Source organism: Oncorhynchus gorbuscha, linkage group LG03 (assembly GCF_021184085.1).
Source record: "Oncorhynchus gorbuscha isolate QuinsamMale2020 ecotype Even-year linkage group LG03, OgorEven_v1.0, whole genome shotgun sequence".
Lineage (NCBI taxonomy): Eukaryota > Metazoa > Chordata > Actinopteri > Salmoniformes > Salmonidae > Oncorhynchus > Oncorhynchus gorbuscha.
Window position 1 is genome coordinate 78357850 of NC_060175.1, and position 27495 is coordinate 78385344.

The 27495-nt window shown below is 39.4% G+C and overlaps 1 protein-coding gene across 8 annotated transcripts in view; it reads right to left on the reverse strand.

Annotated features, from left to right (window-relative positions):
• The window catches only part of LOC124031958 (neural cell adhesion molecule L1-like protein), a 364252-nt gene that overhangs the window by 17510 nt on the left and 319247 nt on the right, over positions 1-27495 (reverse strand). For 5 of the 8 annotated variants that reach the window (XM_046343821.1, XM_046343819.1, XM_046343820.1 and 2 more), the window contains exons 16-26: positions 26174-26371; positions 25908-25978; positions 25542-25764; positions 23368-23403; positions 22828-22943; positions 14141-14345; positions 13639-13761; positions 11863-12042; positions 4936-5049; positions 2198-2359; positions 1705-1836 (exon numbers count right to left, since the gene is read on the reverse strand). In XM_046343821.1, coding sequence (XP_046199777.1) covers positions 1705-1836; positions 2198-2359; positions 4936-5049; positions 11863-12042; positions 13639-13761; positions 14141-14345; positions 22828-22943; positions 23368-23403; positions 25542-25764; positions 25908-25978; positions 26174-26371 — 1560 coding nt within the window. The remainder of the gene's footprint in view (positions 1-1704; positions 1837-2197; positions 2360-4935; positions 5050-11862; positions 12043-13638; positions 13762-14140; positions 14346-22827; positions 22944-23367; positions 23404-25541; positions 25765-25907; positions 25979-26173; positions 26372-27495) is intronic. The other 3 variants (XM_046343822.1, XM_046343825.1, XM_046343826.1) reach the window with 3 other exon arrangements.

Sequence of the window (27495 nt, forward strand, 5' to 3'; positions counted from 1 at the left end):
AGCTGGTATAGTGTGGGTCGAGGGCAAGCAAAAAGTAAACAAAAATACCAATAAATAGTCATTCTGATTGATCACCTTCAACCTATGATGAAGAATTTCTATACTGATGGGAGTAGTCTCCTTCAGGATGACAATGCCCCAGTCCACAAGTGGTCATTGAATGGTTAGATGAAACCCAACGTAAACCATATGCCATGGCCGTCTCAGTCACCAGATCTCAACCCAATTGAAAGTTATGGGAGATTCTGGAGCGGTGCCTGAGACAGCGTTTTCCACCACAATCAACCAAACACAAAATTATGGGATTTTCTTGTGGAAGAATGGTGTCGCATCCCTCCAATAGAGATCCAGACACTTGTAGAATCTATTCCAAGGCGCATTGATGTTGTTCTGGCAGCTCGTGGTGGCCCGACACCCTATTACGGCACTTTATGTTAGTGTGTCCTTTATTTCACAACACGTATGTAACACAAATGTTTAATTTTCTCAGTTGAAACCACAGAAGGATATGAACAACAAACATCTCAAATGACCAAAAATATCTCCTCAACCATCCTGAGTGCTCTTTTGTGCGTCTGTTCAAAGCGATTTCCAACAGCTCTATGTGTAAATATGATTAAAAAATAAAGGGGCTTTTGGGAGATACAAAGGAGAGGGGTTTCATGAAAAGCATCAGGACAAGTGAAGGAGGGAATACAGGGGTGATGAAATATTCAGTGTTCATGTTAACAGCTCCCACAGGCGGAAATGGTGAGAGCGAAAGAGAGCGGGTGAGACAGCAACACCTTTGTGAGGCCGAGACAGGTGCATCAAGGCTCGAGAAGAGCCGGGGCCGGGTCCAGGTGAAGGCGGAGAAGGGGAACAAAGCTGGATGATTCGAACCTGTCTTTTTGACAACCCCAGTAATCAGCGGTGCCAGGCTGGGACGCGAGGGCCACAGCACAGAGAGGAGGGACAATTAGGAAGGAAAGAAGGCCTCTAGCACCTTGCCGATGTTTCACACACAGGGTTGAATGGAGTTTGTCTGATTTCCCACATGCATGGACTGATTGGCATGCACGTTATGCAAAGAGCATTCCCACACGCCACAACCTCCGCCGAAGTTGGTCCCTCTCCTAGTTCGGGCGGTGTTCGGCAGTTGAAGTCGCCGACCTTCTAGCCATCGCTGATCCACTTTTCATTTTCCATTGGTTTTGTCTTGTCTTCCATCACACCTGGTTCCAATTCCATCAATTACATGTTGTGTATTTAACCCTCTGTTCTCCCCCCATGTCCTTGTCCATAATTGTTTTCTTGTAGTGCTTGTGCAACGGTATGCTGGTATTACAAAGTTTTGTTTGACCCATTTATTTGTATTTTTCTGCAGACGGTGGTTTATGGTTATTAAACGACACCGCTGTAAATCAGTTTTCGCTCTCCTGCGCCTGACTTCTCTGCCGCCAGTACGCACCTCACTACAACAAAGCTGAAGCTGTTGGCCAGGTTCGGGGTCCATTTCATTTCACTCAAATCAGGAAATAAACAGGCATTCAATTTGTTAATAAATACAAAAATCCCCATTGAAAACAATAGGTTAATGTTCGGTTGACGAGTTGAAAAGCAATTTATTTCCTCTATCGAATTAAATAGATGCCAAAACCAGCGAAGTTCAAAGACAAAACTGACCTTGGATACTGGAATACATGATTGGGTGAGGTGGCGTACCTGCGTATTTGCCACCCTTGTTGCGGGTCACGAAGCATGCGATGAGCACGGTGAGGGTGAGGAGAGCCACAGCGCACATCATCCCGATGAACCAGCCCTGGGTGGAAACTCCCAAGTGAAGACTGGCCAGACCTAACCCACCCCAAACAGACAAATGAGGTTAGTTTGCCCCATGTCCTAAACAACTCATATAACAACGAGTACATTAGAAAACAGATTGGCATGTGAACCATATGAAAGTCCGTTGAGGTCATGAAAATAACTTTTTTTTCTCAATAAACCTCCATAGTACAATGATATCCCCTATTGTTTGATTGTTTCACTTTCCCCTGGTAACATTTGTCAATCACTTATAAAATAATATAAAATGAAGGACACAGGAAATAAAAACACATCTCACCACAGACGCTTGTCAATCTGGTATTCTGTTGTTGTGAGTGGAATGGACAGTTGATGGCTACCAATTGCACAACATGGGACTATTCTCTCTTACCTTTGACCCTGGTCTGTATAACGTCTTCGAAAATACTAGCATTATCGAGCCGTGACTTAGCCAAGAGACGTACAGTGTACACCGTCCCAGGCTCCAGCCCGTCAATCAAGTGGAAATTCTTAGAAGTGTTTACTGCTTCTGAAATCCTCCAGTTACCTTCACCTACAGGATTCGCACAACCATCAGGTGTTATTAGTCAGGCTAGCAGCACATGGTAAGGTCTACTACACTACTTCTACGACAACAACACTGAAAAATACATTGTTTACATTTCAGATAATGGAAACAAAGTATAAATAATTGTAAGTTACTGAAATGCAATATCAGTCAGTTTGTGCTTACAGTACAGTCAAGCCTTATATATCCGTATAACTAGGGCTGTGGCGGTCATGACATTTTGTCAGCTGCTGATTGTCAAGCAAAAAACTACCGGTCTCACTGTAATTGACCGTTAATTAACATAAACACATTTAGCATCTCCTGTCTTCCACACATAGCCTACAAGTTACTGATGCAGACCTTTGGAACATCTACATTTACAATAATTTACATACATCTACAATAAATCCATGCAATATAGCCTACACAATCACAATAAATCCAGTATTTATTTTAGACAGGTCTAAAGATATGAAGAAAATGTAGAAGAACAGAATAGCATACTCTGCATGGTCCTGATCTGGCTATGCCATATAACTTTAGGCTACACTAGTTAATTTAACAGAAAAGATTTGCTTAGTATTCCGTAACATTATTTTATATTATTTTATAGTATGAAGAATACAATTGAACCTAGTTGAATAAAATAGAAAGGATCTTTTCTCCACACATGCATTCTGTGTGGAGCGGTTAACAAAGAAACAAGTACTCCTATATGCTTAATTTATAGTTATTTATGTAACTTTAGTTGTGATACAAATGTTGGGCTATATTTTAGATTTATAATACATTCTAAGGCTGTATGATGTGACTCTAATGATGATTTGAAAAAAGTTACATGAAAGGCAAGAGCTCTGCTTTGTTACTTGCACAGGCCGCACAAACTTCATCAGTCTCTCATTCACAATTTGACAAGCACTTGATAATGCCCCGGATTTCCCGGCTGCATCCCCTTTGTGTGGCCCTAATTTCCCTAAAAAAAAATATGTATTTTGCGGCCAGTAGCCGTTATGCCCTTTCGCTGAATATAATAATTATAAATCCCTTCTCCCTACTGCCTGCCCGAAGCACCTCTCACTCACATGGCTCTCAGTCACATGACTGGGTCTTCCTCACAGGCTACAAGTGAAGACCGACACATCGGGGACGCAACTGCGTGCATCCTTATCCAATTCTGAGGCGCATATTGAAGATATTGGAAGAACTTTCCACATTTACTTTTCATCAGCCAACAAGATGAGTAGGTCTAACAAACAGAAAAAGCACTAGCCTATGTCAATCTACTATCCCCATAGTACAAAAGTTGACCTATTCTGTGCGAGAAATAAATATTCCAAACATAGTCTGGGACAATTGTGGGATGCCAAAGGTCCAAAATTAATACAACCACTAGCATATAAAAAACCTGTTTTAAGCAATGAGCCCGACGCAACAGATGATAACTTTAGCTTAAAATGTTGATAAACGAATAGGCTATTTCTTCACAACAATGCACACACACAGAAGGCGCAAATGTTCCATTAGCAGGAAAACACCACAAATGCAATTATGCATGTAATGATTTTATTATAAAGGTGCATTTTTATGGTGAAAATGAGCTTCCCCAAACTTGAAAACACTCGCGCTGCGTATGTATGCCAGTTAGGTACTACACCCATTGTAAAGCGGATTCCTGTGCTTCATTTTTAGAAGTTATTTGGCCACTTTAGTTGTGATACAAACCTTATCATAACACATATGCCTATGGGCTAGGCTACATGAGGTGTGTGATTATGATTTGAAAAAGTTACAAAAAAATGCATGCGCAGTTATTATTAAGCTGGACATCATTGATAATATATCATTCACAAGTGATAGGTTAATATTGTCACCCATCACACTATTCTTAATGTAATCTTGTCTTTACATATACTGAATAATACATGTGTGAAATTAGTTTGAATTTAGAATGGACCATTATCATGCACCTGTATTGAACAGGGGCAGCGGGGGGATAAAACATGTCATCTATGCACTTAAGTAGCGAATGAAGGATGCCTTTCCCATGGTTCATTTTCATGCCAGCCAGGTAGACTTTACTCCTGTTTTAAAGAGAAGCAATTTGCTTAATATTACAAAGGTGGAGAAATAAATATAGTAAGTCTAGCCTATAGAAAGCTGATGGGATCATCCTATTTTTAATAGAGGCCATCACTCTGTTTTCTCACGCATTTACATAGCCTATAGAAATGTTGAGCAACATTAGCTCATAGGCTCTCATGAAGTGTTTGATTCGATTTTTGGATACATTTGCATTGATGTCAGAGTGATTAGAGGGACAATAGAGTAGTTCGCCAGTTCAGTAAGCTACTAATGACCATCAGCAGCATCAAAGCTTGGAGAAGCCTAATTACCGTTACTAAACGGTCACATGGAATTTGACTACCATCATGACTCGTGACCGCCGGTGTGGCGGTAATATGGTCACCGTAACAGCCCTACTTATGACATATAACTACATGCGTCCATTAAAAAAAAGAGTAATGCACTAGCAATGTGCTACTTTTTTAAAAAGCTGTGGGGGTTAGAGAGTAGCTTACGGTTATTCATATAAGTGACATAAAGCTGAGAGTCCTGTTGCTCGTCCCCGGCAGTCCAGCTGATTTTTACAAAGGTGTCACTCACATAGGAGCTTATGTTAAACAGGGCTGGGACTGATAAAGAGAGAAGAAAGGGAGGGGAAAGAAAAGAGAGGCAGGGAAGAGAGGATTAGTGAAGCCAAATCGGATCCCCCAAGTAAAGAACACTGCAGCCACTAGGCACCCTTCAAGGAGACTGTTAGAAAGCAAGGCAGGCATCCTCTACTTGATTTGTGTGGAATTGGATTTGGTGTACAGGGAGATATATAACTTAGGCAAGTCTTCTGAGCTGCCATTTATGACATCCCACATGCAATAATATCGAAATTGATCCGACTACTTAATGTCTGGAAATTGTAATGTTGTCAGAGACACAGAGTGGAAAATTCATCATAATAGAAATATAGCAAAAAACAAAGGAGCATCATATTAGAAGTGTGAGTAGGTAGTATACCTAAGGAGGAAGGAGTTGCATTCACAGGAATCGAGCTGGGAGGATTGAGAGAGCAGTTATGCCCTGAAATGAAAGACGCACCTCAAGTTCCAGTGTACCCATTGAAACAGTTTCTAAATTTCTACAACGGTCTTGTTTCCGTAATGACCCATTACAAATTGTACTTTGTCAACATTTCAACGGAGGTCTACTAATGGTAGGCTCAGTGCTAGGTATCAATGTAGTGTTATTGAATGCTGAAACAATTGTGTCCAGGCTCTACAAATTGACATCTCGCCACCAATTACAAATGCCTATTTATGGTTAAAAATGACGCTGATACCACTACTGTATACTATAGTGGCGTCACTCAACACATTCTTTTGAAGGGCCACTGCATTTTTGCATTAATTCCATATCTTATTTGGAATTACAAGCCTAAATCCCAGAATTAGCCTAGCGAGCAAAGCTGGTTGAAATGATGTCAAAATTAATGTAAAACAGATTCTAATGACATAATTTCAACCCGTTCTGCCCGCTGGGAAGGGGGCATGTGCCTCTTTAGTTTCGATGAGCATGACACCACTGGTATACTGTTACTAATGTTAGGGCATCATCACACTACTAACCTATCAAAATATCCCACACAATTAACACATTCCGTTTGCAATTCTAACATGTTCCAATGGCATGGGAAATGACTTCATAAACGATTTCCAAAACATTTGAAATGTATTAAGGATCTAAAAATCCACTCCAAACTATAGCTTTTAAGGTAATTGTTGAAGCAAAGATAGGGTAGAATGCCTTTTACATTCAACATGTTATAATTCAATGTGTTACAATAAAACGTGTTATTGTGTAATTAATGTATTTCCAACGCATTTTTAAGTAGATTTCCGGTAAGGTACTACTACCACAACTACCGCTATCTGTATTTGGAATTCTATCCAGGAAGCCTATGGATACATAGTCCTCTCAGTGGGTGCCACAGCTGTAATGGAAGAGAAATCTTCAGAGGGAGAAGAGTTCAAATAAGGCACCACGTCACAAACATGAGGAAAGCTAGTCTCCAGGCACAGTCAAACACCAAATACCATACACATGTGTACATAAGCACCGATGCATGCACGCACGTACACACACACACATACATACACACACAGCCATAATCCATCAATACGCACAACACAAAAAAACTACAACCATCATATATCAATGATGATGACAGCCAAATGGTACATTTTTTAATCAGTCAGACATATGCAAGGGATACACAAAGCACAACACTAAAGCCAGGTATTGATGTTTTCAAAACAACTGAAATTATGAAATGTGCTTTATGAAGAGCTTATACACTGAGTATACCAAACATTTGGAACATTTGGAACACCTAATTCTAATATTGAGTCGCACCCCCTTTTGCCCTCAGAACAGCGTCAATTCTTTGGGGCTGGCCCATTTTGACTCCAATGATTCCCACAGTTGGCTGGATGTCCTTTGAGTGGTGGACCATTCCTGATTGACACGGAAAACTGTTGAGCGTGAAAAACAGACGTGCTGCAGTTCTTGACACAAACCGGTGCACTTGACACCACTATCATACCCCGTTCAAAGGCACTTACATTTTTTGTCTTGCCGATTCACACTCTGAATTGCACACATACGCAATCCATGTCTCAAGGCTTAAAAATACTTATTTAACCTGTTTCCTTCCTTTTATTTACAATGATTGAAGTGTATTTAACAAGTGACATTAATAAGGGATCGTAGCTTTCACCTGGATTCTAAATATCACATACACTGCGGCAAAAAGGTGTTTAGTCAGCCACCAATTGTGCAAGTTCTCCCACTTAAAAAGATGAGAGGCCTGTAATTTTCATCACAGGTACACTTCAACTACGACAGACAAAATGAGAAAAAAAATCTAGAAAATCACATTGTAGGATTTTTTATGAATTTATTTGCAAATGGTGGTGGAAAACAAGTATTTGGTCACCTACAAACAAGCAAGATTTCTGGCTCTCACAGACCTGTAACTTCTTCTATAAGAGGCTCCTCTGTCCTCCACTCGTTACCTGTATTAACGGCACATGTTTGAACTTGTTATCAGTTTAAAAGATACCATTTCCGTATATATTACTCGCTGATGTTCAATCTTTAGATAATAAAGTTGATGAGCTTAGAGCAAGGATTTCATTCCAGAGAGACATCGGGGCCCTCAAAGAACTTCACTGAACTTTTTGCAAACAACATATCCTGAGGCTGCATTTATTGTAGCTGGGGATTTTACAAAGCAAATCTGAGGACTAGGCTCCCGAAATTCTACCAACATATTGACTGTCCTACTTGCACTACTAAGACTCTCGACCATTGCTATTCAAACTTCCAGATGCTTACAAGGACCACCCAGCCCTCCTTTTGGCAAATCTGACCACAAATCCATCTTGCTCCTCCCGTCTTATAGGCAGAAACTCAAACAGGAAGTGCCCGTGCTTTGTACTATTCAATGCTGGTCTGACCAATCGGAATCCACGCTCTCAGTCCCATCAAAGCTGGGACCGAGAGACTGAAAAGCAGCTTCTATCTCAAGGCCACCAGACTGCTAAACAGCAATCACTAACTCAGAAAGGCTGCTGCCTACATTGAGACCCAATCACTGGCCACTTTAATAAATTGATCACTAGTCACTTTATACAATGCCACTCCAAATAATGCCACTTTAAAAATGCTTACATATCTTACACTACTCATATCACAAGTATATACTGTATTTTATACCATCTATTTCACTTTGCCTATGCTGCTCGACCATCGCTCATCCATATACTTACATTTACATATTCTCATTCACTCCTTTAGATTTGTGTGTATTAGGTAGTTGTTGAGGAATTGTGAGATTAATTGTTAGATATTACTGCACTGTTGGAACTAGAAGCACAAGCATTTCGCTACAACATGGCATAGACTGACCAGGTGATTCAAATCAAATTGTATAGGTCACATACTTTTATTTTTTTATTTAACCTTTTTTATTTAAGTGAATGTGATACTGTAGAATAGTTTAGCCTGTCTGGAAGCAAGACGTCGGTCTCGGTGACATGGCTGAATTTCCTTTTACAACATTTCGCATTAACATCTGCTAACCATGTGTATGTGACAAATAAAATTTGATTTGAGGATTGTTTTGATCACGTGGACTGGGATATGTTCCAGGTAGCATGCAAAAATAATCTAGACGCATACACGGATACAGTGACTGAGTTCATAAGGAAGTGTATAGGAGAAGGAAGTGTATAGGAGTACCCACTGTGACTTTTAAAACCTATCCTAACCAGAAACCGTGGACAGATGGTAGCATTCGCGCAAAACTGAACGCGCGAACTACCGCCTTTAACAATGGCAAGGCGACTGGTAATATAAACAGTGTAGTTATTCACTCCACAAGGCAATCAAACAAGCTAAACGTCAGTATAGAGGTAAAGTGGAGTCGCAATTCAATGGCTCAGACGTGAGATGCATGTGGCAGGAAAACCAGCCACGTCGCTGAGACTGACATCTTGCTTCCGGACAGCCTAAACTATTCTACGGCATCTCATTCACTTAACAATGCTTACATATCTTGCATTACTCCTCTCATATGCATATACTGTTTTTTCTATACTATTCTACTGCATCTTAGTCCGTTCCGCTCTGACATCGCTCATCCATGTGTATATAGTCTTAATTCATTCCTACTTAGATTTGGGTGTATGGGTGTATGTTGTGTAATTTGTTAGATATTACTGCACTGTTGGAGCTAGAAGCACAAGCATTTCGCTACACCCGCAATAACATCTGCTAATCACGTGTATGTCCCCAATACAATTTTATTTTGTTTGATAAATATGTGTATGTCTTACCTAGTTAAATATATATTTTTTTTAAGTATGTGACCTACAAATTTGATTTGATTCACCTGGTCAGTCTATGTCATGGAATGAGTAGGTGTTCTTAATGTTTTGTAGATTCAGTGTATAGTTGCAGTAAATGCAATAAAGAGGAACAATGGGTACATATTGAAGATGCGCATGCTTATCCCGGGAATCTTTTTACTTGTCAATTTTCCCTTCTCCGGCCTCTAGGTCACCAGGCTGCTCGTGTTTCTTGTTTTAAAGTTCCGTTCCTTTATTAAATGTATTCACTCCCTGAATTTGCTTCGCGACTCTCAGCTCACATCGTTACAATTTGAGTCAGGAAAAGATCTTCATATGATAGGGAAGATATACAAAACCTTGCAGAGAGCATGTCCAACTGACAATCTCTTAGGAAAAAATATAACTATTGGAACCAAGACATAAAAATCACTGATTTTGGCACAAGATGGAGGGAAAGTTGGAGCATAACTAAGGAAATGACAGTTAAAGATAATGTTAAAGCTTAATCCAGTATAAACTAGTGTATAGAATTTATTATACAAAAGACAAAATTCACAAATTCTACAGCACAAGGCCAGAGTCAGGTCTTAAGTGTAAAACGAATAATGACTCAATAATCCATGCTTTCTGGGAATTATATAAAGTCCGGAAATTGTGGGCGTAGCTAGAAAGTTGGCTGTCAGAAGTATTACAATGCAAACTTGCTTTTAATCCGTCTGTCTTCAAATTTCAAGACATGGCATGTGGGGGTGTAGTGAGATACCCGATGGGTTGGACAATCTTCTTCATCACTCATCTTGAAACCCGCCATCATTAACACAATGGAAAAATCAAATAATTTAATATTTAAATACTGAAAGTGCGTGGGCTACGGAAAGAAACAAAATGGTGCAGTTTCAGCCCATGTGGCAGAAAGTGATGCGGCCGCCAGAGATCAGGGTGGGTGTGCAAGTGGGTCTGGGCAGGTGTGATGTAGTTGATGTTTGTACAATGTAGTCGTTTGTACAGAAAGTGTATGTTTTGTATTGTTTATAAAATATCAAATGAAATCGTTAAAAAAAGAAAAAGGGATCATAGCTTTAACATGGTGTCCCTAATGTTTTGTGCACTCTGTGTAATTGAATTTCTGGTGATACACTGTTTTTCTAGGGGATTTGTGGTAGGAGGTTTTGCTATCTGTCTTAAATGCAACATACATTTTTTTTCTCTCACTTTTTTGCTACACCATGAGGAGACAGACAAAAATAGATGGTTTTAGACCAGTTGAAGAGTCCCAACACATTGTTCTGATATCACTGCTGTTGTGTCCTTGTATCACAGCTGTTGTTCTTGTTTAGTTTCTCAGTAGTTTCTCTTTTTCTATTTCCTTTGTACTATACACTTATTTCTTTCTCTCACGCATGTCAGTCTCTCTCATCCTCTCTCTCGCTCATAGGCACCCACCCACACTCAAATACAAACAGAAACAAAAACACACAACCCACACTTTCCCATATTCCCAGGATGCATCTCACAGTGCCATGAATGTTCCATTGTATGTAGTATCAACTCCATACTCTCTATCACCTCCCATCAATGTCTCCAAACTCATTGCGTTCCAGCTCCCCTATTGCCTATTGTAGATAACAATGACTGACTTGGCCAGAAGGCACACGTGCCCAATAGGCCCTTTTATCTCCATTCAGAGCCATATACTCTACCATGTTCAGTAATGACAGACACTATAATGTCCTAATAGGAGCACGGACTCCAAGCACGGACTACAACTCCCTTCAACACTTCAAAAACTGGTTGTCTCAACAATGAGTACTCATTCAGCTTCATCAACGTGGCTGCCTGATATTTGCTAAAAGTGGTCAGAATATACAGTTTGTCTCATAATCTAGATGTCAACCACAAAACAATAAAAGGGTTTGAAGCTGTTGTTGAATATTTGTTTGCACAGTGTAAACTATACATGTGTAGTAGTATTTGGCTTGACACGAATGGATGCGATTTCAAAACCATGTCTGCAGATGTAGGAGAAAGTTTAGGGTTATTTACTATTACCTTGTTTTGTCTACTAGTTCGTTGTAAAAAAACAAGCTAGCCTTTTAACTTCCCACATCTCCCCCATATGATATAACAATGTGTAACCTACAACATTATCCCAGTTTGATATGTTCCTTGAATGCGTTCATGCCCATATCAGCAAAAAATAGAACAGATTTCTTCCTCACTGTGAGATAGCAGCAAACTGCTGTAAAAACTTTACCAACTTTTCCATTTTAAAATAGCCGAGAATCACACCGTTATTATTACTTCCAAACAAAAAGCATTTTGTGGACTCTAATAAATCAACAATGTTGTTTGGATTATTGTTTGAAGAGTCGCTGAGATTATATTTGGTTATGAGCTACAAGCGTACCGACACCTACTACAAGCAACCGTAGCTGCATTGCATAGTGTTTTGTTCCGTAGTGTAAAGTAATCATTGAGTTTAACACAGCCATCAACTCCCTCAACCATGATCCATCCCCCTGTGGATTGGCTACTCACTTGCTTCTGTGACCGTGCTACCCTCCTCCATGCGCTGAGGTCCGCAACCCACCCTGGTGCAGGCGCTCAAGTAAAACATGTACTTGCTCATCTCCTCCAGACCCTGCAGGAGCCACTGGGTGGTGTCGGCACTGCTGACGTTCACCTCCTGCATGTCCCCCATCGCCAACGTCTCATTTACTATAGAAGAAGAAAATAATGGAAGCCATTTAGCAGACGCTTTTATGCAAAGCGACTTACAGTCATGCGTGCATAATTGTTTACATTTTTTATTTAACCTTTATTTAACTAGGCAAGTCAGTGAAGAACAAATTCTTATTTACAATTACGGTCTACCCCGGCCAAACCCTCATGACCCTGGGCCAATTATGCGCGGCACTATGAGACTCCCCAATCACGGCCGGTTGCGATACAGCCTGGGTCTGTAGTGATGCCTCTAGCACTGAGATGCAGTGCCTTAGACCGCTGCGCCACTCGGGAGCCCGAGTTTTTATGTATGGGTGGTCCCAGGAATCAAACCCACTATACTGGCGTTGCAAGTGACATGTTCTACCAACTGAGGTACAGAGGACCACCCAAGAAGAAGATAAACACACACACATACACAAAAATACAAATTTGTTTGGAGAGGCTGGAGCAGAGCTCACAGTCAAACATTCACATGACACGGGTCATGACTTATGTGAGCTGACGAGGAAAACAAGACTCTAGTTACAAGACTTGACTAAGAGTCTGGGGCCTACTCATATGCTGTAATTAGACTCCAGAGGTTTTCATTGTCAGGTCTCGTGGTAAATAAATGGAGATGTTAGTGTTATAGTATTTTACCCATCGATTACAGATTCCAATTACTGCACTTACAATTCACTGCCTCCCTTTTTTCTGTATTAGTGCCTTTCCATGTTATTCCTAAAGACGTTGCTCTAAAGCAGCATGTACATAAAGAGATACCTCTATACAATGATAAGGTTTAATAAGATTTCCTTGTTGATTTTTTGTTGTAGTACTGTATATTTGCCAGCCTGTTAGGCTCTCTGAACCAGTTCTATTGTAATGTTTATATTCCCACTGGCTCCTTGTACGTTAATATCAGTGAAATGCTGATATCTGATGACAAGCCCTGAAAAGGGCATGCTGGCTGCATTCAGAGGCTTGACTGGCTCAGTGGGTGCTAGAACAACTGCAGGGAAGGGTCTCCCATAACATTTCACACAATGCCTCCAGAAATGTCAGGCAACAAAAAAAAATGCAGGTAAAAGGAAAATGTAATGAATGTGATGAAAGTCTCTTGCCTCGGTGTTCTCTCCATAATATAAGTGTTCTCTTCATATAAGATGTGAATGATTTCATTTCAATTCCATGTGACAGAAAGCATATAATGACATATGAAAACTAGCCATGTCTTCTTTTGATTTAGTAAATGTTTCCATTCTATTAGGGGAAAAACAGCCACTACATTTGATATGCCTATAGAGGTAACCCAGTGGGCAATACCAATAATTGAGCTTCAGAGAGAACCCAATTGACCATTGAGTATTTAAACAGCACCATCTAGTGCAGGTTTTGATAGTGCAGCTATTGGAACAACAGCAAACTTTACTACAGTAAATGACCAGTCTAAACTGACCTCTAGGTAATAGTAGGTCAAGAGTAATATTCAGCTGGTAAAATTGTGGTGAAGTTGTGTGTACACACTCATCTACTGTAGTAATACTAGAGGGGTCATATGAGTACATACTCATCAAGTAATACTAGGGTGGTCATGTGTGTACATACAGAGTTGGTACTGCAGGAGATATCCCGTAAGGATGCCGTTGGCCTCAAAGGGGGGTGCCCACACCAGGGTGATAGAGTCTCTCTGGGCGTTTGACACTGTCAGAATGGGCACTTGTTCGGGAACTGTCAAAACATAGAAAAACAAACAAACATTACACATTCAGCCTACAAACCGTCATAATCGTATTGAACATACTCCTTAGGCTTACCTTGCTGAGAAATCTATAGGCTTTAGCATTCACATATTTTGAGCTTCATTTAACAGCAAGGCACACAAATGGTGTATTAATATACAGTATAAGACAAACACTCACACTTACAGTAACATGTTGTGTTCTGTGACAACACCACAGTTCTCAGGGCGGGTGATGTCACTGCACAATGGCTATTACTACAGGACACAGCTAACTATCTCACATCTGCTACACAAAGTTTGCATTGTTGTACTGTTATGCCTTGAAGTAAACCTGTGAGTGCACACATTCCTCTGCCAAATATTTACCTCCTTCTGGAGTCTGGAAGGTGACGGGGTCACTATTGGGGCCGTTGCCCCTTTTGTTAAAGACGTTGACGGTAAGTCTGTACTCCGAGAAGGGTCTGAGGCCAGGTACCATGGCATGGCTCCTGTTCCCTGGGAACGTCAGGAAATGTCTCTCCTCAGGAATTCTGTTGGAATGTAGGAGACTCCTTTTCCTCAGCCAGTGCACCTGAGGGAGAGATAGAAAATGAAGAGACTTATATGGGAGCCATTTTGAAGATTTTATTTTTAACCTTTATTTTACTAGGCAAGTAAGTTAAGAACAAATTCTTATTTTCCATGATGGCCTAGGAACAGTGGGTTAACTGCCTGTTCAGGTGCAGAATGACAGATTTATACCTTGTCAGGTCAGGGGTTTGAACTTGCAACCTTCCAGTTACAAGACCAACGCTATAACCACTAGGCTACCCTGCCTCCACAAGATGATATTCAAATGAGAAAAGTTTTGTTTGTGATGGATATGGTTTCACAGGACCTTTATTTATTTATTATATATTTTTTTTTATTGGACATATACACTCCCCTCCAAATGTATTTGGACAGTGAAGCTAACCATTTTAATTTGGCTCTATACTCCAGCATTTGAGATGGAATGTTTCATATTATGCGACGGTACAGAATGTCAGCATGTCTTGCAAAATTTTGGAGTCACTTTTATTGCAAGTAAGAATAGAAGATATTTCTGAACACTTTTACCTCCATGTGGATGCTTCCATGAATATGAATAATCATGAATTGTGAATAAGGATGAGAGAGAAGCTTACAGAGGCACAAAAATCATAACCCCCATTTTTTGTTGCCGCTTCTGAACGGCATCTCACTCATCATTATTTATGATTTATTCATGATTTTTCTTAATCATGGGATCAGAAACATCTCACCTACTCAGCTAAAGAAAACAACTCTAGTCATCATTCAGTTACTATTGGACAAAACATAACCCAAAACACAATCAAAACAAACAGCAAATTAGTTTGGTTCTCTATGGTGTATTAGGTCAGGGCGTGACTAGGGGCGTTCTAGGTTATATATTTCTATGTTGGTGCTCTTGGTATGCATCCCAATTAGAGGCAGCTGATGTTCATTGTTACTAATTGGGGATCATACTTAAGTGTTCCCTGTTCCCACCTGCTTTGTGGGATATTGTTTTGTGTTTGTGCACCACGTAGTCACGGTTCAATGTCTGTTTATTATGTTTTGCTTAAAGTTTCACTTTGAAATAAATATGTAGAACAACATCTGCTGCTCCTTGGTCCTGTTCTTAAGACATCTGTGACAGTAGTCAATGCATGAAATACTAAACTTTTGACTTCTTTAATACGTTATAAGTGAATATGTTCAAATTAATTATTCAAATGGGAGGACTAGATACATAGTGATTTCATTTCTAAACAGTAAAACATATACTTATGAAAATACCCTCAAATAAAAGGTGACATTCTGTACTATCACCTTATATGAAACCTTTGATCTCAAATCCCAAAATCTGGAATATAGAGACAAATTAAAAAATGTTGCTTCACTGTCCAAATACAGTGCCCTCGGAAAGTATAAATAAAACAAAAATCATCCTCAGCAATCTACACACAATTAAAAATAAAAAACTTTAATTACATAAGTATTCATACACTTTCCTATGAGACTTTAAATTGAGCTCAGGTGCGTCCTGTTTCCATTGATCATCCTTGAGATGATTCAACAACTTGATTGGAGTCAACCTGTGGTAAATTCAATTGATTGGATATGATTTGGAAAGGCACACACCTGTCTATATAAGGTCCCACAGTTGACAGTGCATGTCAGAGCAAAAACCAAGCCATGAGGTCGAAGGAATTGTCCTGGGGGCTCAGAGACAGGATTGTGTCAAGGCACAGATCTGGGGAAGGGTACCAAAAAATGTCTGCAGCATTGAAGGTCCCCAAGAACACAGTGGCCTCCATCACTCTTATGGAAGAAGTTTGGAACCACAAAGACTCTTCCTAGAGCTGGCCGGCCAAACAAACTGAGCAAAAAGGCCTTGGTCAGGGAGCTTTAGAGTTCCTCTGTGGAGATGGAAGAACCTTCCAGAAGGACAACCATCTCTACGGGACTCCACTAATCAGGCCTTTATGGTAGAGTGGGCAGACGGAAGCCACTCTTCAGTAAAAGGCACAACAGCCCGCTTGGAGTTTGCCAAAAGGCACCTAAAGACTCTCAGAACATGAGGATCAAGATTCTCTGATCTGATGTAACCAAGATTGAACTCTTTGGCCTGCCTGAATGCCAAGTGCCAAATCTTTAGGAAACCTGGCACCATCCCTACGGGGAAGTATGGTGGTGGCAGCATCATGCTGTGGGGATGTTTTTCAGTGGCAGGGACTGTGTAACTAGTCAGGATCGAGGAAAATATGAACGGAGAAATGTACAGAGAGATCCTTGATGAAAACATTTCTCCAGAGCACTCAGAACCTTAGACTGGGGTGAATGTTGTGGTAGCAGAATCATAATTCTTTAGGTAACATTGACAAATAAGATGTTTTATCAATTTTCATAACTATGCTTATGTGGAAAAGTTACTTGGGGCCCAGAGAGGGGAGAGGTCAGGCTTGTCTTCATATGTAAACGTATCTTTTAAACCTTGTGAAGGGATGACTGAGAGGGAACCAATTATCTCTTGGCTCCACAATGTCTGTGTGCCAGTCACTTCTCTCCGTAAGCTTGTCCAGGAGGGGTTGTATTTTTATGGGAGTATCTAGGTTTGACAATTGATATACAGTGCCTTGCGAAAGTATTCGGCCACCTTGAACTTTGCGACCTTTTGCCACATTTCAGGCTTCAAACATAAAGATATAAAACTGTATTTTTTGTGAAGAATCAACAACAAGTGGGACACAATCATGAAGTGGAACAACATTTATTGGATATTTCAAACTTTTTTAACAAATCAAAAACTGAAAAATTGTTACCCTAACAATGTAACTATAAAACACCCTTAAGGTCTGATAATGTTATATTTTTCTTCCCAGTATGAGAGAAGTTGCGGGATTTATTGAATAAACTGTTTTCCATAAAGTTAGAGAGAATTCGAGGGAATCTTGACGTAATTTATAATGTCGTACAGAGCCTAAGGTTTTCCATCAAACAAATTATCATTGCGTGATGTAGTAAAGTAATTGAAATACGTTGCATAAGTAAACATAATCTACTTTTATTAAAAGGCGCAAGATCTGTTTCCTAGTCAATAAATGTCGATTGTATTATTTGATTGCAAATCTATTCATTTGGCATATGAGAATCATAGCCGGAGTAACGCTTGGACCTTTAAAACTAGGTCTATTTTTCTGGGAATTGCCGATAGTGACGTGTCATGATTTTACTTGTAAAGTGGGTTTATTTGCAGAGAATCTAAGTCATTTACATAGCGTTGGTGGTATAGTGGTGAGCATAGCTGCCTTTCAATCTGGAGTCCCTGGTTTTTGATTGTAATTAAACTATTTGTATGTTTTGCCTGGAAAGTTATGGTCGCTAGTGTTTGTATAAGATATACACTAAACGTTTTAATAGCTTGTTTGGTTCAAATTGATAGAAGGGATAAATTGAACTTTTTAATAGATTGTTTAGGTTAAATTGATAGACAAATTAATTCAACTAAAAATAATAACGAAGCAAATTTTGATGCAAGACGATGTCTGTTCACTAAATTATCTGCTGGAATAATGTATTGAGAATTGAGTCGTATTTAACTTACTGTATCAACAGAGGAGACAGTTGCCTAAATTAAAGAAATTCTAAATAATAGCGGAGAGATAATGGCGATAGAGAGGTGCCCACCAAAATGTTTTTCATTCTTATAGATTGACTGACACGTGTTATAATTTTGGAGCTGCGTGTGTTATTTTTAAAGTCTTTGACATTTCATAAGTGTGAGGAGGAAAGAGAAGAGGAAGTTATAACGTTTGGTTTTAAAGCTTACGATAGAGGTAAGGAAAAACGTTGAAATGATAGGGGTTATTTATTTTTGCCCACTGGGAAAAAAATTAATCAACAGGTTTAGGATTCTTTCTTCTGGGATGGATAGAAGTTCTCTAAAACATTTGTTATGACTATTTGTTGGTGTTTTTAAAATACTATGTTTGATTTTTTTTTAATTTCCTTTGGGTTTGGTGAGTTTTCCATTTGTTTTAGTGCAAAGGTATCTTAAAGGGACATGCACGCACATGGAATTTTAATTAGTTTTTAATTAAACACGTTCATTCTTTTGATAAAGGAATGTTCTGGGAACCCGGGATACAACATGTAGGAACTATTTAACTATTGTTTGCAATTTGTCTAATATAGTAAAAAAAAAACTTATTTGAAGGGTTTTGTATGACCTATGACCTCTATAATGACCTTCCGTTGTGGCTTGATCACCCGCATTGGAAGGCCATTTGGATAATGAATTTATGGTCATTTGTAATACTGCTTTCAAGATAATTTGTGTATTTGATAAATATGTTTGAGTTTATAGTTCTTAGCCATATTTGTAATTTAGACCACTGTGAAGAAGGAGAGGGCATTGCTTTTAACTGAGGATATGCTGCTTTAAGTCTATTTTCCTATGACCATAGGGGTTCAATAATTTTTATTTGTGGGGGGTTTTCAGTTTGGTGATTATAATTTGAAAAGGTTATTTGAATTAATTGTTTTCCATTAGTAGTTTTGTTTTTTCCATTACTCTCATGGAGAGATATGTGTAAAACATGGGGGATGATTCAGTTTGAGGTTTTGAATTGAAGTTTATACACCTTGGGTGATATGTGAAGGAGTGTATTGTATTGTTGAGTGTATTGTATTGTTGTGTTTGTTTTGTTCTATTCCCGAGGGGTATAGGTCTAACTTCTTGATCCTTGGCTCTACGATGGAGTTGACAGTGAGATGGGGAGTATAAGCCAATTTGAAAGAATAGTTTCAATAGAATGTGTGGATATTCTCTTTGAAATATGTTTAGATATGTTTATTAATAATTGGTAAAAGTAATAATTTATCATGTAGTTAATGAACTGAACTAAACTGTTGTTCTGATCTGTTCTTTCGAGGTGATCATGAAAAGTGACATCAGACGGTATCTTAATGCATGGAAGAGATAATTGGACCGAATAGTGTGTGTACCTCAAAATCCCCTCTAACTGGCTGAAGAAGAGTGACAAAGGCATTGAAGAAGGCATTCCGAACCACTTCTACCGAGAGAAAGGAACCAAGCCAGAAATTGGTGTACAGTATCAGATCTAAGCTATCAACTGCTTTTCTTTCATGCTTCTCTCAGGAGTGTGAGAGAAGAGTCCACATGGAGTAAGCATAGAGGGAGATCTGTTCTAACCTTTTCTTATGATTCTGGTATATTGGTTGACGAATGGACAAGACATAATGAGTGGTAAAGATGAGACATTGAAATTGGGACATTATCATGGGCCATCCACTTTGAACTGTAAAGCTATCTGAAGAAGAACGAAAAGGACGCCAGAAGAATCAGTGCCTGAGAGGGGAGTCAACTGTGCAACCATGAAACAATCTTTAAAATGGCAGAGTTAAACGCATCATTCCTGTTTTTGTTTAATTTGAACTGTTTATCAATGATCAAACATAATGCAAGTCCTTGAAACTGAAACACGTTCTGTTTATCTATTGTTTAATGTATTTAGTGCAAGCAAATTTGTTTTTCCCAGTAGAGTTGTAGTGACATGTTTTGGGGACTTATTATTTTGAATGCTAGAAAATGAAAAAAGTATTTAATATATTGTATTAAAACAATTAAGACTTAAAATTCCTTTTTTTATTTTTAACAAATATGTGTCTGTAAGTTTTATGCCATTGGTGTTACTGACATACAAACTATTCCTTACAAAGACATACAATTATTTGTTAATCACACCCTTATAGTTTTTCATACATTTGAAGATTTCAATGATGATTTGGTAACCTGGGTACCAGTCTGTTTGAGTTCTCATTCCACTCCTTGCCACACATTGTCATGCTACCCATAGCATGTTCATCATGACATGGAGTACAATGAGTGGAATGTTAGCAAAACAGGTTCTAGATTTCAGGCTAATGATTTGGTGTTACTAAATATAAAGTGTAATTGGTGTTACTCTATTTTGATGAAAGGAAATGACTGGTTATCACAATAAAATACAAAATTTGAAGTCATTAAGTTGCCATATAAATTGATTTAAAAATGGGAAGACGCACCCAAATACATTTAAATAAATAAAATCTATGAACTAGATATTTTTTCTAAATTCCATGCCAAAATCCATTGCAACTCAAGAATGACTCAAGTGCCATTGAGAATTAACTGCTGCTGACTAATGATAACTAGGGCTGGGTGATTTGGCCAAAATATCATATCACATTTTTATTTTTTTATGGTATGGGTATTTGACAATATTTTGTTTTTTAATAATACAAGTTCTAAATATGCTTCATGAGTAGTGCATATCCCCAGGGAGGCAACAAATACATTCTGAGTGGTTTTAAATGGGGCTTTCTCTCTTCTGATTGTTTTATACTGTTCAATTAAACTTCACCCAAAAATAAATGTTTCGCATTTTCATACATTTACTTCACTCATTTATTATTTCCACGCTGTAAAACATTTGTCTTTGTATGCCTCTATTTTGTGAAAAAGTCAATTTTCCTTTATCATAATAATGATTGTATGTATTTTCAATGGATTCAACGGCAGTTCATACTTTCGCCACAAGGTACATTGTGCCATATTCTAAGATGCTTTCGGCACCCGCACTAACTCATTGGTACCCGCGCTCTCACAGGCACTATTCATGGCATACAGTTCCTTCAGAATGAATTCATACCCCTTGACTTATTCAACATGTTGTTGTGTTACAGCCTGAATTAAACATGTATTAAATTGATTGTTTGTCACCCATCTACATACAATACCCCATAATGACAAAGTGAAAACATGTTAATAGAAATGAGCTTTGCACACCTGAATTGTACAATATTTGCACATTATTATTTTTAACATTCTTCAAGCTCTGTCAAGTTGGTTGTTCATCATTGCTAGATAGACAGCCATTTTCATGTATAGCGAGAGATTTTCAAGCTTTTTTAAGTCAAAACTGTAACTATGCCACCCAGGAACATTCAATGTCATCTTGGTAAGCAACTCCAGTGTATATTTGGTCTTGTGTTTTTAGGTTATTGTCCTGCTGAAAGGTGAATTTGTCTCCCAATGTCTATTGGAAAGCAGACTGAACAAGGTGTTTCTTTAGGATTTTGCATGTGCTTAGCTCTAATCCATTTATTTTTATCATAAAAAACTCCCTAGTCCTTGTCGATGAAAAGCGAACCCATACAATTATGCAACCACCACCATACTTAAAAATATAAATAGTGGTACTCAGTGATGTGTTGTGTTGGAGTTGCCACAAACATAACGCTTTGTATTCAGGACAAAGTACATTTCTTTGCCACATTTTTCACAGTTTTACTTTTGTGCCTTACTGCAAACATGATGCAAGTTTTAGAATATTTGTATTCTGGAAAGTTTTCCTTGTATTTCACTCTGTCATTTAGGTTAGTATTGTGGAGTAACTACAATGTTGTTGATCCATCCAAATGTTTCTCCTGTAACTGTTTTAAAGACATCATTGGCTTCATGGTGAAATCCCTGAGCGGTTTCCTTCCTCTCCGGCAACTGAGTTAGGAATGACGCCTGTATCTTTGTAGTGACTGGGTGTATTGATACACTATCCAAAGTGTAATTAATAACTTCGCCATGCTCAAAGGGATATTTAATGTCTGCTTTTTTATTTTTACCCATCTTCCAATAGGTGTCCTTCTTTGTGAGGCATTGGAAAACTTCCCTGATCTTGGTAGTTGAATCTGTGTTTGAAATTCACTGTTCGACAGAGGGACCTTGCAGATAATTGTATGTGTAGAGTACACTTATTGTGTGACTTGTTAAGCAAAGTTTTTCAAAATGTGGAAAAAGTCAAGGGGTGTGAATACTTTCTGAAGGCAGTGTAAAGTACATGTGCACACCCAAAGCTCTGCTAGCAAATTAGCCGTTCGCAACTGTTAGCAGTCTTTTACTGGTGATAAGAACGAACGATTGCCATACTTTTTAGAGTTTCATTACTCAGTTATTACATTTATATAACATTTACCAAACGTAAAGTAAAAATCCAAACCAGTTCGTGCATTAACTGTATAATGTAAAATGTGGTTTGTCGACCAATAATTAATGCTAACTGCTAACTAACTTCAATGTAAAACATGCTATGCTAAATGGGCACATAATGTACACAAAATGGTAGATTACACAGAGTACCCTGACTTGAAAAACACACAGGCAACCTTAAATTCAGCCTTAATATTCCACATTTTTGTTTCTCAAATATTAATACAGCCTGTGGAGTAGACTACCCAGGGATATGTACAGGTGACCCAGTATTTATATTAAGTGGGATGTAATGGCCCTACTTTGGGTGAAGAAGAGCAACAGAGCTAGGCAGATGGGCCCACCTCAAGTAAAATCCTGATAGAGAAACTTGGATAATGCTCATTAGGCCATACAATTGAAAGCAGACAAGCTAGTTCCTCCCTATTTCAGACCATTTTCTTCCATTTGGCACCTGATGAACACAACCCTGAACACTCACATTGTAGCCTCCCAGATGACCCCGCAATGTGGCCTGGGCAACCCTGGTCCAACTGACTCTGAGAAGGGTGGTGTTCAACACCTCCACTGCCACGTCCTGTGGGGAAGCTGTAGGCACTGGAGAGGACAGGCACCAATCAGTAGCAATAGTACAAGCACACAAGCGCACGCACACGCACACACTAGACAAAAGGGTAGGTAGCACATATTTACAAAGAAATACAACATCAAAAACGAACAAACACACTATATAAAACAAAAGCACTTCCACTTCTGTATGAAACTATGAAGGGTACGTATTAGTACAGTCTATGTAGAGGGCGGGGAGGGGGGTTATAGTACAGAGGGTGTGAAAAACAAAACTAAGATCCATTATCCTTTGTGTCATTATGTGTCAAATCTCACAATTTGCTCAGACAAAGGTGAGAATTTGACTTGCAAACTCTCTGCAACGGTTCCAATTTCTTATGTGAGGGGACTACTTGAAGTACACCTACATAGGACTGGGGTGATATCCAGAAAAAAATGACAGACACTTAACCTGATACATTATCCCGAAAACAATGCCAAAAGACAACTGAAGACAAGAAAATGGGGGAGATGCAATGTTCACATAAATTAATAATATTGGTCTCTTTGTCAAAAATGGCAGTTGGGTCACTTATCAGAGTAGTACTAGGATACACTACAACACCATCTGCACATCAGAACAGTAGATAAACAATGGAAATGGAAAATGTATGATACAACCAATGATGATTATTTGCTTTATATACTGTATATAACTAAGAGTAGAAAAATTGTTTTCATTCACATAGAGGAGCAACATGCCTCCCCTGGGTGGGCTTGGTAAAACACACATTATGATACACCTATCCAGACTTAAAAGTGTACATCCCAATAATATCTCCTGTCTCCTGAAGTGTGTACTCATTCACTAGTTCCTTTCAAATCAGTGAAGAAACTTTGAGTTTATACTGTATTCAGTTGAAGTCGGAAGTTTACATACACCTTAGCCAAATACATTTAAACCCAGTTTTTCACAATTCCTGACATTTAATTGTTGTAAAAATTCCCTGTTTTAGGTCAGTTAGGATCACCACTTTATTTTAAGAATGTGGAATGTCAGAATAATAGTAGAGAGAATGATTTATTTCAGCTTTAGTTTCTTTCATCACATTCCCAGTGGAATTTTGGTAGCATTGCCTTTAAATTGTTTAACTTGGGTCAAACATTTTGGGTAGCCTTCCACAAGCTTCCCACAATAAATTGGGTGAATTTTGGCCCATTCCTCCTGACAGAGCTGGTGTAACCGAGTCAGGTTTGTTGGCCTCCTCCTTGCTCACACACGCTTTTTCAGTTCTACCGACAAATGTTCTATAGGATTGAGGACAGGGCTTTGTGATGGCTACTCCAATACCTTGACGTTGTTGTCCTTAAGCCATTTTTGCCACAACTTTGGAAGCATGCTTGGGATCATTGTCCTTTTGGAAGACCCATTTGCGACCAAGCTTTAACTTCCTTCCTAACTGATGTCTTGAGATGTTGCTTTAATATATCCACATAATTTTCCTTGCTCGTGACTCATGATGCAATCTATTTTGTGAAGTGCACCAGTCCCTCCTGCAGCAAAGCGCCCCACAACATGATGCCGCCACCATCGTGCTTCACAGTTGGGATGGTGTTCTTCGGCTTGCAAGCCTCCCCCTTTTTCCTCCAAGCATAACGATGGTCATTATGGCCAAACAGTTCTATTTTTGTTTCATCAGACCAGAGGACATTTCTCCAAAAAGTACGATCTTTGTCCCCATGTGCAGTTGCAAACCGTAGTCTGGCTTTTTTATGGCAGTTTTGGAGCAGTGTCATCTTCCTTGCTGAGCGGCCTTTCAGGTTATGTCGATATTGGACTTGTTTTACTTAGGATATAGATAGGACACAAGGTCCTTTGCTGCTGTTCTGGGATTGATCTGCACTTTTCATACCAAAGTACGTTCATCTCTAGGAGACAGAACGAGTCTCCTTCCTAAGCGGTATGACAGCTGCATGTTCCCATGGTGTTTATTCTTACGTACTATTATTTGTACAGATGAACGTGGTACCTTCAGGCATTTGGAAAATTGCTCCCAAGGATGAACCAGACTTGTGGAAGTCTACAATTGTTTTTCTGAGGTCTTGGCTGATTTCTTTTGATTTTCCCATGATGTCAAGCAAAGAGGCACTGAGTTTGAAGGTAGGCCTTGAAATGCATACCACAGGTACACCTCCAATTGACTCAAATTATGTCAATTAGCCTATCAGAAGCTTCTCAAGACATACCATCATTTAATGGAATTTTCCAAGCTGTTTAAAAGGCAAAGTCAACTTAGTGTATGTAAACTTCTGACCCACTGGAATTGTGATACAGTAAGTTGTAAGTGAAACAATTGTTGGACAAATTACTTTAGACATGCACAAAGTAGATGTCCTAACTGACTTGCCAAAACTATAGTTTGTTAACAAGAAATTTGTGGAGTGGTTGAAAAACTGTAAACTTTATGTAAATTTCTGACTTCAACTCCATATAAGGGAAGTTTTTTTTTTTTTTTTTTTTTTTTTTTTTTAAGTGAACGTACACACTTTGGGACGAGGGACTGATAATTGGGACTTTGCCAAAAAGAGGCCATATGTATGAAGTTCACGAGATTAAAGGAAAAACTCTGGTGGTCTGTTACTCACAGTCTTCCCCGGAGTACCCTGTCACTACTTTGGGTTCTGGGCCCCAGCCGTGACTGTTGCGACTCTGGATCTTGATCTCGTAGGGGATGAATGTGGGGGTGTTCTTGATGACAAAGGCATGTCTCTTGACAAGATGCTCTTTCCAGATATCTTCTACTCCCAGTTTCCTGTAGCTCAACTTGTACTCCAGGCCTGGACCATTGTGCTCCACAGGCAATAGGGGCTGTGACAGAGGACAACACAACATAAAGTATGTCATTAAACACATAAAGGTATCTACAACATACTCTAACTGTATCTAAGACATACAGCATACAATTGCTGCCTTTAAGGGTAGCTATAGATGCAGTTATGAGTCTCTCTCACCTCCCAACTGATATCCATTTGATGGGGCAGATGACCCTGAATTTTGATGTTTTCTGGGTTTTTATCAGGAGCTGTGAGGACATGCATTATTATATAGTTTGCTCTGTGTTGAGATAATTCCTTTAGGGTGCATATGGCCAAAATAACTCTTCACATGACAATGGCCAGTTCATTGAAAACTTTGAAATCCTCTTAACCTATATATAAAGTACACAGTTATAAATGTATAATAAGATGATTATAAAAGGTTACAGAGAAAGTCAAACCTGCAGGAGGGGTTTTGTATCGGTCTGTGGGGTTGCTTGGGGGCCCTTTCCCAATGCCATTAACTGCATACACTCTAAACTGGTAGTTCAGGTGGCCGTGTAATGTCAACAAAGCTGTGACCTGGTTGCCAGGGACTCGCTGGAGTTCTCGCCAGGTCCCAGGATCCCACTGACTCTCCTCGTACTCCACTATGAACTCTGTGCTCGTACAGTATACAAAATCATAAATTAGCCATTCAGAAATAAATATACTGTTTACTGAAAAAGTACTACATTGTATGTCTACATTAGGAAATATCGAAATATACTACGTGTAAATAAGTATGCTCGTCGAACATATCATTCCAAAATCATGGGTATTAATATGGAGTTGGTTCCCCTTTTGCTGCTATAACGGCCTCGACTCTTCTGGGAAGGCTGTCCACCACAGTAGATGTTGGAACATTGCTGCGGGGACTTGCTTCCATTCAGCCACAAGAGCATTAGTGAGGTCGGGCACTGGTGTTGGGCGATTAGGCCTGGCTCGTAGTCGGCATTCCAATTCATCCCAAAGGTGTTCGATGGGGTTGAGATCAGGGCTCTGTGCAGGCCAGTCAAGTTCTTCCACACAGATCTCGACAAACCATTTCTGTATGAACCTCGCTTTGTGCACGGGGGCATTGTCATGCTGAAACAGGAAAGGTACTTCCCCAAACTAGAATGTCATTGTATGCTTTAGTGTTAAGATTTCCCTTCACTGGAAAAAGGGAGACTAAACAATGAAAAACAGCCACAGACCATTATTCCTCCAACACCAAACTTTACAGGTGGCACTATGGATTCGGGCAGGCAACCAGATTCGTCCGTCAGACTGCCAGATGGTGAACGCGTGATTCATCACTCTAGAGAACGCATTTCCACTGTTGCAGAGTAAAATGGCGGCTTTACACCACTCCAGCTGACGCTTGGTATTGCACATGTTGATCTTACACTTGTGTGCGGCTGCTCGGCCATGGAAACCCATTTCATGAAGCTCTCAGCGAAAAGTTATTGTACTGATGTTGCTTCCAGAGGCAGTCTGGAACTTGGTAGTGAGCGTTGCAACTGAGGACAGGCGATTTTTACATGCTACGCGCTTCAGCACTCGGCGGTCCCGTTCTGTGAGCTTGTGTGGCCTACCACTTCACGGCTGAGCCGTTGTTGCTCCTAGACATTTCAACTTCACAATAGTGTACCTTGTCTGTGCATATATTTCACATTATAGAAATCTCTTTTTACAGTTTCAGGAAAGGGGTTATAATACTGTATATTGAGGAAGAACACCCCCAAGTGCTACATGACAA